The 18,003-nt window shown below is 39.7% G+C and overlaps 1 protein-coding gene across 2 annotated transcripts in view; it reads left to right on the top strand.

Annotated features, from left to right (window-relative positions):
- The window catches only part of IL1RAPL2 (interleukin 1 receptor accessory protein like 2), a 333,424-nt gene that overhangs the window by 155,571 nt on the left and 159,850 nt on the right, over positions 1–18,003 (top strand). For both annotated transcript variants that reach the window (XM_030967939.1, XM_030967940.1), the window contains exon 3: positions 15,868–16,141. In XM_030967939.1, coding sequence (XP_030823799.1) covers positions 15,868–16,141 — 274 coding nt within the window. The remainder of the gene's footprint in view (positions 1–15,867; positions 16,142–18,003) is intronic.

Genomic DNA, 18,003 nt, shown 5'->3' with positions numbered 1-18,003 from the left:
TTATTAATTTACTTCATAATTAAAGAATGGGAAGAACAAAGTACAAAACCAACTTAGTGTACCTGAGTTGCAATTTCCAAAATTCCACCCAAAGATTATGTGTTTGAGAGCTGGCTTGCCTCTGGGAGGCAATCCACTTTATGGATTGGACTGGGAAAGGTAAGGGAGGGTCATGGTAGGATTTGATTCCAAGCTGCACTACTGCTCTGAATTGTGATGCCAATGTGATAAGGTGACCACAGTCATGGAAAGTGGCCACAGCGGGATGTTGAAGGTAGGAGAGGAAATCTGCCAGGGATCTGTAAATCAGCACACAAAGAAGCAGATGTTATTCTTAGTTCTGTGAAACAGATGGATTAAGTTTTATTCAGTTACTTTAAAGAATCTCTTCTAGGCACAGTCTTGTGGCAGGTGAAATTAATGTGTATGAATGTTCTTTATTAAAAATAAATGCATCTCTTTGTAAATCTATCTTTTGCTTTAACAAAGCAAAGATGAAGTCCCACCATTCAGACATGTTTGGACAAGTATTATCTCCCCTGGGAAGTGCTGTCCCAGTGAATTGGATTGAAAGAGAAGTGCTGTGCTGGGATTTTGGTATTTGTTGTACCATATGGGGCACCTTTACATGTTCTTTGTCATCTTGGCATGCATGAGCGTAATGTGAGACATTTGTTGCTTGCTTCATAGAGAAACTGCAGTTACCTTTGTTCCTGGTTTGCTGTTGGAGAGAAATGGCACCTTTAGAGCTGGTGAGGAGTTAAACATCACTGTGGTCATCAACAGCAGATGGAGGGCAATCTGTGTGTGAGCTGGTGACACACTGACAGCCCTGGGAGCTGCTGCTGAGCAGCTCTATGGCTGAAACTGGGAATCTGAGCAGATACCTCCCAGGGTGGGAGCTGAGGAACCAGGTAGGGAGCTTGGGGCTCCCCCAGGTGAGCTTGGTTTCAGCATCTGTAGGGAATTCAGCAATTTAAAGTTTTAGCACTTTCAGGTATCTCAGCAAATAAACTGAATGTTCCTGTTGTTCTTATGGGTTTTGTCTGGAGCTTTAATTAATTATGAGGTGAAATTCTGTTTGGACTGGGTCCAGGCATGCTTACTTTTTGTAGAAGTAGTTGGGTTTGAATGTAATTTGAAACTTGCTTGGGGGACCTTGCACTTCATCTGTTTTCTCAGCAGTTCTCAGAGAAGAAACTCTGCATGGTCACCATATTTAAGTGTCATGGGATCACAGCATTATATTCCTGATTCCTGATATGATGAAGTATCTTGTGATTGTATGAAATGATGTTCGAATGAAAAGATATGAAAACCATCAGCTCAAATTTCCTACCTATTCAGGGAATTTAAAAGAGTCCATGTATTGCCTTTCTGGGAGTAATATTTTTTTGTTCATCGTGTATAAAACTGCAGAGCATTCATAGAAGGAGACTTTTTCCAATAATCAGTTCCTTAAACTGAAAATATAAACATTTTTTAATGAAGAATAAAGTGAAACACTGTGCATTTCCATTTTTCAATTGAAGAATAGATTATAAACCCAGAAACCGTGCAGGTGTTTAACTCTTATAGGGAACTGGTACTTAATTATCTTTACAGTCTGGGCCTTAGAAATTGTAATTTCTTTACTACACACCCAAAACTGTGATTAAGGGCTTAGGGAATTTGTAGTTACCTCATAAAAATATGTACATAAATTCTGCTGATTAATTGGACTGTAAAGCACATCCTTATTTATTATTACAAATGAAACTCTAATGTAGTTCATGCAAAGTCTTAAATGAGTGCCATTCTTTTTCATTAGGTAGCTCTTTAAAATCAATAATGTTTTCTTTAAGGGAAAGCTTAGGCTGTTACTAATTTAAATCTCATTAACTTCTGCCTTTTTTTTCCCTAAAGTTCAATTGGAACTCTATTTTTCATTTAGATTTGGAGCTGCAGGCTATATGTAATTCCATTTAAAAACCCAAGGTAGACAGGAATAATGTTGGGTTAACAGTTATTCAGAGAACCAAAAAATCATAATATTTAGTATTCAGTCTGCGCTTGTCATTTAGCAGTAAATGTTTTTCCCAGCACAAAATTTGGAGATGCTTTCCTAATTAATGTAGAGTTTGCAAAACTAGGTTGAAAGTCACTCTTCTTGCACTCTATTCTTGTAACCCCAGCCCCCTCTGTCCGTGGCTGTGTTTGCATGTCTGTTGGTCTGGCTCTGGTGCAGCACTGCTGTCATCCCTCACATCCCTCATCTTAGCTGTGCTCTCTGGAGCGCCAAGATTGTTTTAAATATATGCAAAGAGAAGCGAAGAAGTGCAGGGTCTGTGATTCCTGCTGAGTGGATTTGTCTCTTCTAACAGAGAAGCTGTTCAATAGCAATTGGGCTATTAGTGGTGCTTTTTGTTATCTAAAGTTCCTAGCTCGTTAATGAGGTTGTATTTGCTTATCTTTCTTACTGAAGACACACTAATCAGTCCCAGGGAAGAGGAAAACAAATCCAACTCTCATGATTTTGATAACATACTTTGGAATATTTAGCATTAAACACTAACAAAAAAAAAATTGCATTGTAAAGGTTTATGCGGCCCTAGGCAGTCTGGAGATGGAAAGCTTAGCACAGTTTTTCAAAACAGTGGTTGTCTAGAAGGGTTCTGGCATCATGTTATTTACTGCACATCAAAATTAACACATTACAAGCAGTGGTTATTTTCAATTATGTAAAAGCAGACAAGTCTTTGGAGAGATTAAAATCGGATTTGTAGTGGCTTAGGAGAATTCTTAAAACTGACAATTTGACACGGCATGATTTCAGATTATGTGAAATCAGGCATGAGGATATTTATATTTCTGTTTGCAAAGATTCTGTTCAAAGTCATCACGATGGAAATATTTACAATGAAGACATAATAATGTCTTTAATATGTAAATCATTCTAATTGCGTTTCTTACACTGTCAACCTCCCAGTGAAATATATTTCACAAGTCACACATGAAAAAATATGATTGCATTTGTGATAGTCTTATTTTTAACAGAAATACGACAGTCTTTATCTTTGAAGAAGTCCCCTTTATCAGCAGACCCCTTAACACAGTTTGCATGATGCCTGCATCTCTATTTCTGACTCAGATCCCTGCTTCTAACAGAGCCTCTCTCTGTTTTATTCTTCTTCCCCTCTCACAAAGAGGGTTTGCTGTGGGGACGTGCTCCCTGGAGTGTCATCCCCCAGCGCTGCAGGATGCAGAGGCTGTGTGGGGTGCGCTGATCTCCGTAGGAGCTGGATGCCATCCACACCTCTGAGGCTGGACCCTGTATCTTGTGAAAACAAGAATGATTTGTTGCCATTAAATTCTGCTTTAACCTTGATTAGAGCAGATTCAAACTACTTTTTTTTTGTGCCCAAGTAACACGTGTTAGTCTGTCAGACACCTTTCACTTCCCTTCCCTGTCTGTACCCAAAATCCCTACCCTGAGGTTACATGCCTCCTGTGTGCTTTTTCCTCTCCAGCTGGGAACACTCTTCCTTCAGATGCAGAGCTGGACAGATGACAGTTCTGTCATCCCAACTAAAAAATCTGTCACTGTGAGCTGAAAAAAACAATGCAGTCAAGACAATAATAAAATTGGGTTGAATTAAATAGAGCATTTTTAATTGGGAATGCATCCACTCAAAACACTGTGTGTCATAATTAATCCTCCCTCCCATCTCCAGCTTCCCCACTGGGAAACTTCCCCACTATTTGCTGAATTCTGCTTGGGTTTAGCAGGGGCAGTGAAGGAAGGATCAGGGACCTGATCAGGATCAGGCAGACAGGAGAGGCAGGAGCCCTCCCAGAGGAGTGGGGACAGCCTGCCCTGAGCAGGGATGGGAGTCCCCCAGGCACTGAGCATTTGCAGCTTCAAACTTACTGAGGCAGCTTCAGCTAGGCTTGGAAATGAGCCCCCTCTCTGTGAAGAAGATGGAGGGGAAAAAGAAGGGATCCAGCTTTGCATTTCTGGCCTGTCTTCCCTAATCACTGTGAGTTTTTTTTCTGTTTAAGAATTGAAGTACTGATTTTCCATGTTTCAAAGGAGGGTTTCTTAAGTGGAAAACATAGTGGTTTTCTTTGGGGTCATCCTTACAGTGGCCAGTCCAGGTGTAGTCATCTCTGTGCTTTGCCTTATTAAGAATTTTTAAATATTCATCAAACAGTCATCTTCAAGCTGTCATGGCAGTCAATTCTCAAGGCTGGGACAGGAAATGATGGAATGCAAGTTAGGATAAGAAACTGGGAGTGAACGAGCAAATGAGCAGTCTCCACATTGCTCACTGACTATTGCGTAACCAGTGGAGAGACATTAATTAAACATGTTGCTCCAATTGTGTGATTTTTCTGGTTTATCAGTAGCTCAGGTGGAGGTTTTTAGGATGAGTTTCAGAATGTTACAGTTGTGCTATGATGATTTAATGATGATGTGCTGATGGATTAGGGGGCTGCAGGGCAGTGTCCCACCTGGAGGATGTGTTGACATCCAAAGAAAGGCCTGAGGTGCCAAGAGCTCTCCAGCTCCCTTCCTGTATTCTCAGCTCCCACCTTTGCTCAGCCTCAGCCCTGGAGCTCAAACATCTCCATCTTCCATCCCCTTTCAGAGGAACAGGCAGCAGCTGCATGTTTTGTGTTTTGCAGTGAGTCGAGGCCATTGAGGATGACAGGAGGCCCATGAATAAAACACAGACTTGTTTGTTTTGTGCCATTCTGAGCAAATGATGTATTAGTAATGAAGTATTTGCGGTTTGTTACTTTTGCTTACTAATAAATGAAATCTTCCTGTTGCCAGTTTTGTGTCTGGCTCGTGAAGTCACAGGGAAGTCTGAGGAGAAGGATGAAAACTGTGCTGGTTTGGGCTCTGTCTGCTTTATGGTGGTTCTCATTTAAAGACAGCCACTGCTTTGTGTCAGCTTGAAGCAGGGCCAGTTTTTGTGGTATTTCAGTCAGTGTTGCCCCTGCTCTGAATCTCCTGAGTAAAGACTTTGAAAAATGATTTGAAATAAGACGAAGTGCTTAGGAATGGGACCATATTGGGAGCTGCAGTCCTACTGATGACAAAATGGCCTCTCTACTCCAATAGGGGATGGTCACTGGGGCTGGGGCAAGAAAGGAGTAAGGTCTCAGGAATGGGAGCTTGAGAGGGAACTGAGAGGAGTGGTGGTACTGGTGACCAGTCCTGCTCGGAGTCAGGGCTCACAACTCATCTGGAAGTGGGTGGGGATTTGGGGAACTTGCAGGCCACAGGGGAGGCTGTGATGGCAGTCTTCCCCCAGGGCCTTTTTCCAGAAAAGGGGGTGGATGTGGTCCCATCAACATGACCCTTGTTCTCATTGAAGGTGAGGGGCAGCCTGTGGATGCAGTCCTGTAGGATGTTGCTACCGGCAGCTTTTAGAAAATGGATATGTAAATGTAAAGGTGTTCCTAAGCAAATGTGCAATTCTGTGTTCCAGAGCACAGCACTGCACTGCCGCTTTACCTAGAGAGATTTGTCTGTTGCACAGGTAGCTCTTGTAATGGCTCATTTTTCAATCATCCTTTATTTTTCTTTCATACGTGTAATTATAATGGCTTGCAATTAGAATAACCCTGTTTGTTTCTTCTAAATAGAAACAAGTCTTAAGAATAATGTTTACTGTTTAAAAACATCTAATTTTGAAATCATTTCATCATTCATCACTTACAGAAATTTTAATCAAATAACCCACTAACACTTCTATTCATGACTATCCTATAAAAGCAAATACTCTTTTGATTTGTGAATGTTCATTTTACTGAAATTGAATCTAGTGTGTTCTGCAGTCAGGAGAGCTTCCTATTTAAATTCTGCTGCATACATGCAGATAATGAATTAAAATGAGAGGAGGAATTACAACCTAGGTTAGAGTGTGGGTCACAACCTTTTCAAACAGAGGTCCTCCTGTCATGCAAGTGGAAATGGTAATTGGCTCACTGCAGCTGAAATTATCTATGCCAGATAACAGGAAGAATGGCACAGCAATTGTAAAATGGAAAGTGTGTCTAGATATCCAAAGGTAAATGTGTAGAGTCGAAGCAAATGACCAAAGCTAGTTATTTGTTGCAAGTAAATTAGATGAACTTGACTTGTTCCTTTCTATTTATGTGCATGTCCTCATTGAAAATTGGGCATTCTCTCTCTCTCCTTTTTTTTTTTTTAACATTGCTATGTGTTCATCCAGTACTTTACAGATATCCAAGCCCCAAAACATTCATTCTACCCAGTGTGTTTATGATGGGAAACCAGTTTTTTAAAACATTTGGTAATCTTCTCATGGATTGATTGCATCTTTGTAAGCTAGAAAATAAACTACTAATGAGTAGAATAGTGCAGGTGTGCACCTAGATCTAGATATTTGTGAGAAAGGCTCTCTCTATGTGTCTGCGGATTGTGGAGGGCACTGTTGGTGGTAGGACAAACCATAGGGCCATGTGGGTTGGAAGAGACCCCTGGAGGTCTGGAATCTGGCTCTGCCCCAAGGCCTGGGATGGTGGCACAGTTGGGCAGGAGCAGTGGTGAGGCGCAAGTTGCCCATGGTAAATGGAGAATTTGAGTCACCAGAAATGTCCTTGCTGAGGTGTCCAGTGAATGATTGCTTAACCTTGCACAGACACCACAGAGATCATCCCCAGGAATAACTCAGTCCTGCTTTCCTCTGGTGGTGGGCTCTTCATATCTCCTTGCTCTTTTTTCCCGTTGAGCACTCTGCCTCTGCCACAGGGGAGGTGTGGTAGGAGCTCTTACAGCAGACCTGTGTCTCTCAAGGATTCTCCTCTATAGACAGCAGAAGAAATGAATTTAGCCCTGTGTATTCAACAGGGAGCCCGGCCCATCTTCCTAACCTAATCCAAACTCAAGAGGACTGTGCCCTCAGAGCAGATAATCCAATTCAAACTGTCCACATACTTGAAAAACAGATGCCAGATAAAATAATCTTGTGTATGTACACCGGTTATTCTACCCCACAGGGGCTACCAAGTTAATAGAGGTTCATTCTCTTTCATTTTAAATTCCTTTATTCACAATTCTTTCCTAGTACTCCCTTTTGGGAATAACAAGCAGTGGATATGGTTTTCTAATTGTGTGATTACTTGAGACTGCAGCTGCCTGATCTGGGAGCCAGTTTTCATTTACTTTACCTTCAGTAACTGTATTCAAAGAAACTAATGAAAAGAGACTCATCAATTATTGAAATGAATTCAGCTTTGTTCCCAAAGTTTGCATGGTGCTAAAGACATGAAAACAGAACTGTGTGAAATTTCACATGGTTAATGTAGTTGACTGGAGAATATTGAAAGTGTCTTGGGGAGTGTCCTTAAAGAGCTCCTGTGTAGTCAACACTTAAAATATTAAATGCACATACCTTCAGTTATAAAGTGTGTCTTCAGTGTGTTGCTCCTTACCTGAAATTGTGTTAGGATAAAACTTTTATTTATAAATGCAAAGAAATATTTCCAGTCTGTTATTATACTTGTTACTGGTATCAGTTACTGCTCTCCCTTAGATACTGATTCTTCTTTCTTTCCATCTCCTTTGCCTGAATTTAGTTCTGTCCACCAAAGAAGTACCAGAGATGCTGGGAAATCTCTCCTTGAGCTTTTCCATCATTTATTATTTCCCTCAGGAATCCAAAGAGCTAACAAAAATGGCAACATGCACTGTGCAACATGCTAGTAAAAAAATAGACTTTTTTCCTCATGTTGAAGCTTGGAAAAGGGAAGTATTTTTGTTTACTAGATTTTGTGGACAAGAAAAGAAAAACCCATCTTCAGATGGGTTTCAGATCTGGATGAACACTAGTTTAGAGGCTTTGAATTCATACCAGTGTTTGCACTGACTTTTTGGTTGTCTGAGTTGCTCATTTATGGAATTTAAATTTTAGGATTTAAACAGGAAAGTTTTGTTACTTGTTCAGTCCAAGAAGCAGATGTAACATCAAGTATCTGATCTGGCCACTTCAATCTAGAGCAACAGTCTTTCCTTGCTTAAGGTAATGTTCCCTGGCTTGTTGGTGCTAAATTAATCATGTTTTTTCCTGGCTGACTTTGAAGACATAGGTATTAATAAAACCTCAAAGAAGAAGGAAGTTTAGTATTTCGGATACCTTGTTTGCTGCAGATCACCTGCTTGGCTTTACTGCCTTGGAGCAAAGAGGGAGGCTGGGCAGAGGCAGGAGATTTGTCAATGACCTTTCCTACCACTCTTCCAAATCTGCTGCCCCATGGCAGGAGGGGCACTGGAGTGCGAAGGGCAGGGGCCAGGCAGTGCTGGGGGTGCTGAGAAGGCAGGACAGGCTGGGGCACATGCCTTGAACCCATGGCTGAGCCTTTACAAAATACATGAAAGGGTGAAGCCATGAAGTATGATTTCTTTATTGTTCATGTCCTGGCTCTACTGCTGTTGATTTTCAAGGTGCCTTTTACATTGTTTTCTAACATGGTGACAGCTGCAGAGAATCAAGGCATTACACTGAATATTTTAAACCAAACCACTAAATTCCAATTTCTGTACTGTTTACTTCAACATAGACTCTTTAAAAACCTGCCAGATATTGAAGTGATTAGGAGATCAAGGTCACCAAATACTCATTTTTAGGGTGAATATGCTGCATTTTAAAGAGATGCTTTAGTGCCCTCCCCCTCTCTTTCTCTGTGCTCAGCAGAGCGATCAGCTGAACGCAAAGAGCACAGCTTTGGAAGGGCACTTCAGGTTCCATCTGTCTCTGGGAACATCTGACTTGGAAGAGGTAGCAAAGAATGTGATGAGAACAGAAATTTCCTTTCCATCACAGAATGTGTCTCAGACCTCCCTGTCTCCAGCAAAAATCTTAACCTGCCAGCTGTGATTTGCTCTCCTCTCCATCAGCAAGCGTTGCAGAAAGCCCCTGTGATAAGGTGCCACCTGAAAAGCTGGCTCTGACAAGTGCTACAGGATGAAATGCCCCTGTCCAGTCACTTCTACTGATGCTGCTGCAGCATTTTCATTCTTCAAGTATAATTTCTAAGCCTTGACCTCATTAATATGCCATTGCCCCTGGAAGCTGAGACTTTGTTCAGGGATTTTTCTCTCCCTTGAGAATTTTGGTGATCTACCAGTATGTTCTTTCTTTTGCATTTTCAATATAAGGCTAAAATGCTCCTGGCTCCCTATGCTTATGTAATTCAGGGCAGAGCAATCTGTGGTTATTTGAACCTCTGGCAGTATATATTTACAGTGAGTTTGACCTCAAAGGAAATGATGAGTGTTAGGCTGGAATATTTGACATTTGAGTTGGGTTGTTTAGCTATGGATCATAACAAAAGCTGGTCAAAAAATGAAACATACACAAGTCTCAAAAACCTTTTAGTTCATCCTACAGAAATTTGAAGCTTTGATCAAAATTAGGAAAAAAAATTAGGCAGTGTATATAGATGTTTAAATGCATTTTTCCTTATTTTTGGCCCAGATTTGGAGAAACATTTGCATGTTGCTAAATTTAGTGAAGATTTTTTGCACTCATCATTACTTGACTTAGGAATTTTGGAATATTTACACTTTTATATGCCTTGAAAGTCCCAAACATTTTCACCAATAAGTTTGAATAGTCTAATTCTTGCTGGAAAATATTCAGAAAACGAGTTCAGAGTAGAGAAACTACAAAGTCTGTGAGTGATCCTATTCTTAGATATTGTGTTTCTACAGCAAAAAATAATCTTGCTTTATTGCTGAAACAAAATGTTACTGTCATAGAAGAATTAGTAAGAGTTACTGACAGGGTTGTAGGAAAAGCATGGCAACATTCACCCATCTTGAACCACAATAAACTTGTTTTTTCTCAAGATTTGTTATATTCTAAGTGATTTTATCTCCAACAGATACATTTTTTGATTTTGTGTCCCTCAGGGGAAAAATATTTAAATTTTTTCTAAAATGCACTTTAATGTGTGGACATACAGTCAAAACCTAGAGTCTACTTGGTTCAAAGAAGAGTAAAACTCACAGAAAAGAGGTGTGACAGACATTTTACCTGAATTTCCCCCTCCTCCCCTCCCTCCCTGCTCTTGGAAATGCTCTCTGCTGCTGGACAAGGCCACCCTCCACTCCCCTCTGGAGTATTGCCAGCATGGGCTTCTCCTTCTCCCTGTAAAGCCAGGTAACTTGCTTTTCATGGCAGAGATACCAGCTCAGATGTCTGTCAGTGGAGAGAATTTTAACAGTTATGAGAGTGTTCTTTCATCATCCAGTTTGGTCAGTCAGCTAAGATGAGGCAGCTCCGCACACAGAGATCTCACCATGCTTTGGAGGAAACATCCATGATTTTGAACAGTGCACAAAGCAAGTGTTACTTGCAACGTGTTATCTGACCAGCACACGTGGCTCTGAGCACTGGAGTGTTTGAAGAATACATGGAAATGTGTGGTGGTTGCTGGAAGTTTTTAGGCAGTGCCGGTCCCCAGCAGCTCGTGGTGTGAGGAGCAGGGAAGGGCTCTGGGAGGAGGCAGGGACACACACTGGGCTCTGCTGATGTTCAGGTCTCACATGGCAGTGCCAGGCTGTGATGAGAAGCTGGCAGAGGTCTGCAAGCACTGCAGCAGCATTAGCACGGTGCAGTCAAAAATCAGAGATGTGAAACCAATTACATTTGGTGAGGCTGATCCAACACCCTGACCCTCGAGACAACCACATCCAGCCAAAGCTGCTAAAGGCTTTACTGTGTGTGCTCAATGCAGGGCATGTTCCCTTTTCTCCAGAATCAAGATCTGAAAATACCAAGGTGCCAAAAATTCATAGGCTGTAACTGATTTCTCCCTTTTAAGACTCTAAAAAATTTGCATCTCTCTTTGGACATTCTTAATGGAGTGCATCTATCATTGCTACGTGTCTGCAAACCCTGAGCATGATGGATATCAGTTCCTGGACTCTGCTGTCCTACAGCTAACATATACATAAAAATATAACTCTTGTATTAGAGGAATGGTGGTTTTATTTCTGACTATGTACCTACAGTCACAAGCATTGCCCGCTTTGCAGAGCAATAAATTTAATACATTAGCTAGTGAATTATTTTTTTAATGATTTATTTGTAGACGATTTCAATTTAAAATGAGATTTTCAGGTAACAAGGTAGGCAAACATCTTTAACAATGCCACAATATAAATTGCTGTAGCTGACAGATTCCTATAAAAATTATAACAGGCAGATGCGCAATGCAAAAAATTATTCATGTGACAGCAATCAGAAAGACAAATTACTTAGAGACGATGTACATGCTCCTCTATAATTGCTTATAAATTATTATGGTTCATGTTAAAAAGCATCTAGACTCCCTAGACAACTAGATTTATTTAAAATAAGAGTAATGGGAAATTGCCAGGAAATGTTGAGGAAGAAGATGCAGTACATGCTTTGGGTGATTGCTAACATAAAAGTACAGTAACTTATTGTCAGCCAACTCAATCTATATTTTCCTTAATAGTTTTATAGCCTTCATTTTCAATTCACTCTCTGCTCAGGTTGCAGTAGCCTGGGTAGGTAACTGGGATGGGCCCAGTGGGGTTGCACTGTGGTTCACTGCTGCTGTGTTTCCCAGCTCATAGAGGACACAATGGGACACTGTTCTGCACCCTTGCAGGAGAGAGCACTCCTGAGCACTTCCATGTGCCATGGAATAGGACTGAATTTAGTCAGTTGTGGTAGAAGGTATGCTAAGGGGATAGGGAAGATTGACAGATAGGTGGGCAAACCACTTTTCCTTAGGAACCTGGGATAAAAATGGGACAGTGTTTTCCATATTTTCTTAGTGTTCCAAACTAAAAAAAAATTAAAAAATTTTTTGGAAGTGCGTAAAGTACATCCACAACAGACAGGATTTAATTTGAATGAGTTTTCAGTCAGGCACTTACCAGGTTAATTATACGGTAGCAGAGAAATAGTGTATATATACATTTATTATATAAGTGCCTCTCTAATGCTAATATTTTTCACACCAACCTGATTATATTACATATTGAGAGCCAGCCCAACAAAAATGAAAGCAAACTTTGTTCTGGATAATGGAGTGCTGAACTCCACCTAAGCAGCTCCAGTCATTTGTGATGACAGCTTGGAGAATACTCCAAATGAATCTAACAATGCTCACGCTCCAGTGACTGACAGCACGGCGAGAGGAAAAATTCCAGTTTCCATGTAAGTGCAGGGAGCCTGACCTAGATTTTAGCCTCTAAAGCTTCAGAAGAGGAAACATTCTTACCTGTGTATTTAACAAGAAAAAAAGAGCAAGGGGGAAAAGTCATCTCCTGTTTGATTAGTCTTTCTTCAATAATTAAGATTTAGCTTATTCTGTGAGACTTCTCCCCTCTGCAGATGTCATCAACACTATAATGACTGGTTGCTCTGTTCCTTGTGGGCTCTTCTCTCTGTAATTACACCCTCCTGGCCTGCTGCAGGGAGAGCTGTCACAGGGGAGCAGCTGGGGCAGACAGGGCCATGGGCAGCAGCCTGCCTGCACCTTCCCCTTCCACCCCACTCCCTGGTGGGGTCAGCTTCCTGTGGGCTGTTTAAATTCTTTCTTTCAGGTACTGTTAATAGGGAAAAAAGTCTCTAGTGTGAATTTCCTCTCCTTTCTTTTGTTCCTTTGGATGCAGGTGCTACGCTGGGCTCAGGTCACTGTGTTTGGTGCCTCCACTGGAGCGCTGGCAATGGCCAACAGAGCACTGGCCCCACCATTGTGTTGTCCCCTGGGGGCAGCTGGGGAGGGTTTTTAGCACTCTGGTGACCTGGTAAATTACTGTTCAAATGCCTTTCATCTATTCCACTGTGCTTCCTATACTCCTGCAGCTCAAATTCTGAAATTAGAGTAGTAGAGAAGTGCACATGAGAAGGGAAAAGAAATTTTTAAATGAAAGTGGAGAATGAGGCAGATTGAATGACACAGATTGAATGGAGGGTTACTTAGTGTTCATTTGAGCTGTGCTTTAACAAGTTTTTTGGTGTGGATGTGGGAGAAATTTCATTGGAAGCAGGGTATCTTCAGCTTCCAAATTTGGATTTCCATATTGGGTCTGCTCCTAACTACAGAACTCCTACTATTTGTGACTCTGCTCTGTGAAATAAATGAAAACCTGGCACTGTTGTCTTTGATCCACAACCTTTCCATGTGTGTCTCATTGTTAGTTATTCTTTGGTGTGGTTTAACTTTGTTGAACCAGCACAGATTTGAAAGCATTAGATGATGTGACAGGATTTGATTGACACAAGAGTGACAGAATTAATTAGATTGGCTGAATTAATTAGATCAGCTGGATTCGTTTGGATCTAAATTCCAGTTCTGGACACCTGTATTCATTTCAACTTATGGCCCTACTTAGACTTCTGTGACTTTGCTAAATCACAAGAGAGAGGTCTTTGAGAATATCTATGTGTCCTGGAGAACAAGGGATGAGCCATCTGGAGATCTCAGCATTGCCTTGCGCATCCCTTGCTGAGAGAAGGCAGCTGTGAGCTCTGCACTGTTCTTCAATTGTAAATCACAGCAGCCTAAAGAGCAGGACTCAAAAAAAGCACAGAGGATTTCAGAGGAAGCTCTGTGGGGAGTACAATGATACCCACTCATGTAAAAGTCCTGTCACCTATATAAAATAATTCATGGTGTCAGAACCAGGGGTTTAATATAAAAGTGGGTTAGATGGGGTTTTATGACTGGGTGAACCAGGCTCTTTCTCCAGCTCTACTGCAGGTTGCCCATGTCTGTGGAGCAGCAGCACAAAGAGAGGTCAGTGCGATGTTTCTTGGGGTCCTGGCAAGAGCATGTTCAAGTTACAATGTGCAGCTTTGGTCATGGTGAAGGATGCTATAAACCTGGAGGAGATGCACTGAGAACAAATGCTTCAGTACAGGATTTTCAAATCATGATTATCCAAACTTGTCCTATTGTGTGTGGTACTGTTAGAGGAAGGACACAGAGGAAGCAGGGAGGAAAAGGAACATCAGTAAATTGCTGCTGGCCTTTCAGTTGATGTCATTAACAGCAGCCATTAAAAGCAATGAATTTTAATTTAAATCAGTAGGATGTTGTCAGCAAAATGAGAATGAAAATCAAAATTAAAGTTAACTGGAACAGTGTGTGCATAAGTTCAGGTGAAGGGTTGATTTGGGGGCTTTTTTGATGAAGAAAGAACTCAGCTGGCACAAACAGCTGCTGCTTTTGCACCTGCCTGTGGGGTGAGGGGCAGGAACAGGAAACACCCTGGGGGTAAAGGTGCTCCATAATATCCCTTCACCTGTCGAAACTGTCATGAGTTATGTTTTGAGTAATGGGCTTTCCTTCCCTCCTGAGCTTATGTTAGTTTTTTTTTTTTACAAGTTTGTTTTGCAGCAAGATGTTACACGGAAGTTTATATACCAGAAAAGTATTAAAGTGATCAGTGTCAACAAGTTTAACATGTGGCTCATGTGATCACAGTACACTTGAAGCTGATTTACTGTGATGGGAAAATTAAAACCTTCCGTTTGTCACAGTTACTTTTGAATTATTAAAGAGAAACATGAAAACTTGGTAGACATAATTTAGAGGCTGTAAAAGTTACTAAAAGTGGGATCAGACCTGATATTCCACGTACAGAAATTTTTGCTGATTACCTTTGTTTAGGAAGTAAGATAAAAAATCACTTGATGACAGAATGCAATTGACAATGTGTATGAAATGAAGAGTGTATGAGGATATCCAACATTTATGGTTTGAGAATTGATACTGTAAATGCAGAAGAGGCAACTTGAGAGTTACATGGCTGAATTTGAAGTGCTGCAGTAAGGGTAAAAATGCTCCATTTACTTGTTGCTTAATATGATCAATAAATTCTAAACCCTACATATTTAATGAATTCTATTAATTTTAGGTATTGTGTTTGCCTTTGGATGATCTGCCTTTGAAATATTTTTCTTTGGTTTTATTCTTGGCTGATTTTGACACTGATAGTTTTTCTAGCAATGAAAAAGATTGAATTAAAAGGTCTCTGAATGTGATATGTTTATATGTGTGCATATGCTAGGGCTGTATTGTACCAAGATAATAGCAATGGGAGAAAAAACTGTAGGGAGACTGATCTTTTATTAAACTGTCTGATGTATGTTAATTTTTAAGTGAAGTATTAAGAAAACTGTTTCAAAAGGTTTTGCTGAAGATAACATCAAAAGTGGTCCTTTTTTATTTGAACAACTCCTGAATTAAGTTTGATTGTGTAGGCAGCATGTTGTAATTGTATCCTGTTGTGTATAATACAGACGTCTATAGTTTGAGTAGACTGTAGGTAAAAACCCCAACTAAGTGGAACTGCCTTGAAAGAAAAATAATAAATGTCACATCTGTTATTTGGGGATTTTTTTGCATAACATAACTAACAGAGGTGGATGGAAAAGTTTTAAGGGATAAGATTGGCATCAGATGCCAATGTACATTTTGTTTCCACAAGGAATTGGAGAATGCAAAACTGGTGTACAGAAGCAAGTAGTTAAGCTGCAAAACATTTGGTTTATTTAATAAAGAATTAGTGTTTGGGGGATGAAAGTAATGATATTCTAAAGAAGTGGAATTGAGCAAGCTCAGTGTGCTCTATTTACTGTCTGCACATTCAAAGTTACATGTAATTAAAAAAGGTATATGAACCCCCTTAGTTGCCAATAACTGCTTCAGGTTTTTCATATTACCCTGAAACAATTCAGCACACGCCAAAAGCCATTTCTTTTAATGTACTGTATTGCATTTCCCAAGCTGTCTTTCACTATATTGGAAAATGTAGTGAAAAAATCTGTGTCTAATATTTCTTTATTATTGTTTTGCTTTCAGTTGATGGTTGCATTGACTGGTCAGTGGATCTCAAGACATACATGGCTTTGGCAGGTGAACCAGTCCGAGTGAAATGTGCCCTTTTCTACAGCTATATCAGAACTAATTATAGCATGGCCCAAAGCACAGGTCTTAGGCTTATGTGGTACAAAAACAAAGGAGATTTAGAAGAACCCATTATATTTTCCGAAGTTAGAATGAGCAAGGATGAAGATTCCATATGGTTTCACTCGGTTGAGCTGCAAGACAGTGGTTTCTACACATGTGTGCTGAGGTGAGTATTGTGTTAAAGTCTAAATAAGAATGTGGGGATTATTGTTTAATAATGTATGGAGTATTAGATCTTGGTTAAAAAATTAATTTTAGCCATTAGAATTTAGATATACATCCAGTTAATGCATATTAATTTTTTATTCTCATAACCATATATGTCACATAATGCTTTGTCTCAAAATTAGTTTCCCAAGTAATTATAGTTACTTAGTCAAGTAGCTATAATTAATGTGCTTTCACTTAATTACTTTTTTTTTAAAAACAACATTTGCAAATTCTCAATTTTCTGTAAACCTTCAGAACGTGATACTTCTTAAATCATGAAGTATTTTGTTTAAGTACTGTTCTGTTTCAAATCCTCTGAGTTATTACAGAGTTACAGTTTGAATTATTCTGATGGGATCAGGCCATGGGGAGTTACAGTTCTGTCTGGTTTTGAAGAAATGTTTATTTTAATATACAATTATGATTTATCACAAATTTAAGCAGACCTCATTTGGTAAGACACCAAAATGCCTTTCTCAGAAGTGTCTTGGAACTGTTGGATGAGGCTTAAATTAAACATGTGCTAGAGCTCGTGATTTCCATCGTGTAGATGTTGATGTCATCACTATGCCTAAAATGAGAAGATACAAAAAAGGAGGACTTTTAAAGAATGAATGAATAAATATTCCTTAAATTAGCCAGTTTTGAATGAAAAGGAGTCTATAGATACTTTGTATGATTTGGTTTTAAACTATTCAGTTTCAGATAATAAGTTTGCTTCATCCTTGTCTGCTGTTCCATACTGAAATTAGACGCGTTTCATGAATTGAATAACAAGTATTGCAGCAAATAACAGCACTGTTCAGAACCCAGAATTTACTCTCTGTCCGTCTCTGCTGAGTCGTGCTGCCTCAGCTGCCTCAGACAATTGTGATCCTGAGGAATGCTGCTTAAATCAAAGACTGTGCTCTGGATTGTGGTGGTTGTACTGGGCACCAATGTCCACTTTAAATATTGGATGTATCTGCCTAACGCAGCAGTTGGATTGAGTTGCAGCTTTTGGAGTTGGAGTTTTATCAGCTCCTCTGTCAGAGGTGGGGTGTGATGTGAAGGCCCTGATTTCAAAATGTTACGGGAAGATGGTGATTTATATATTTCAAGGGAGCCGTACTTTTTTCATAAGAAGTCATTGTTGTGATAATCAAGTTACTAGTTTAATACTCTGAAACATTCTCATGCAAATCCTTTGTGAAAAATAAAGAATTGATCTTGGATCAAATTCTGGGGCATACTTTTTTTCTGGGAAATTTCAAAACTCTGCTCATTTACATGACAAAGTAATTTTGGTAACAAATGGGCAAGTTCTTGAATAATTCATGGCTTCTTCTAATTTTCAGCTAAAAACTATATGACATGCTTATTGGAAGGCATTACACAGCAACAAGATCTTCCTTGTCAGTTATGCAGTTTCCTTGCTTTGACTAGAACTTTTTTACATAATTACAGATATTTTTGCCTTTTTCAGATTTATGTCAGAGTGCAGAATAATATGTGTAGTGGTTACAGATAAAAGACTCTATTTCTTCCTTTACTGAATTATTTTTTTCTTCCAAAAGTGTGGTAATGTATCTTTGCTGTTATTGTTTATGAAACCATAGGAGGCTTAAAATAGCAGAGGATGTAGCAATAGCAATTGATTTTAATTTCATTAAAATTGAGCTAGATGTAATGTTCTGAAATGTGATCACATTTCTGTGGGAGACTATCCACACCATTAACTGTGTAATTTCAGCTTTATTAATCCATTTTTTTTGAGGGGGATAAGCAGATGTTTGTGTTTTAGTCATTAACCAGATTCACCTACTTTATGAGAGTTAA

The sequence above is a fragment of the Camarhynchus parvulus genome, chromosome 4A (genome assembly GCF_901933205.1).
Source record: "Camarhynchus parvulus chromosome 4A, STF_HiC, whole genome shotgun sequence".
Classification (NCBI taxonomy): domain Eukaryota; kingdom Metazoa; phylum Chordata; class Aves; order Passeriformes; family Thraupidae; genus Camarhynchus; species Camarhynchus parvulus.
Note: the sequence above shows the minus strand (reverse complement) of the source record. Positions and strands in the feature narration are given on the sequence as shown.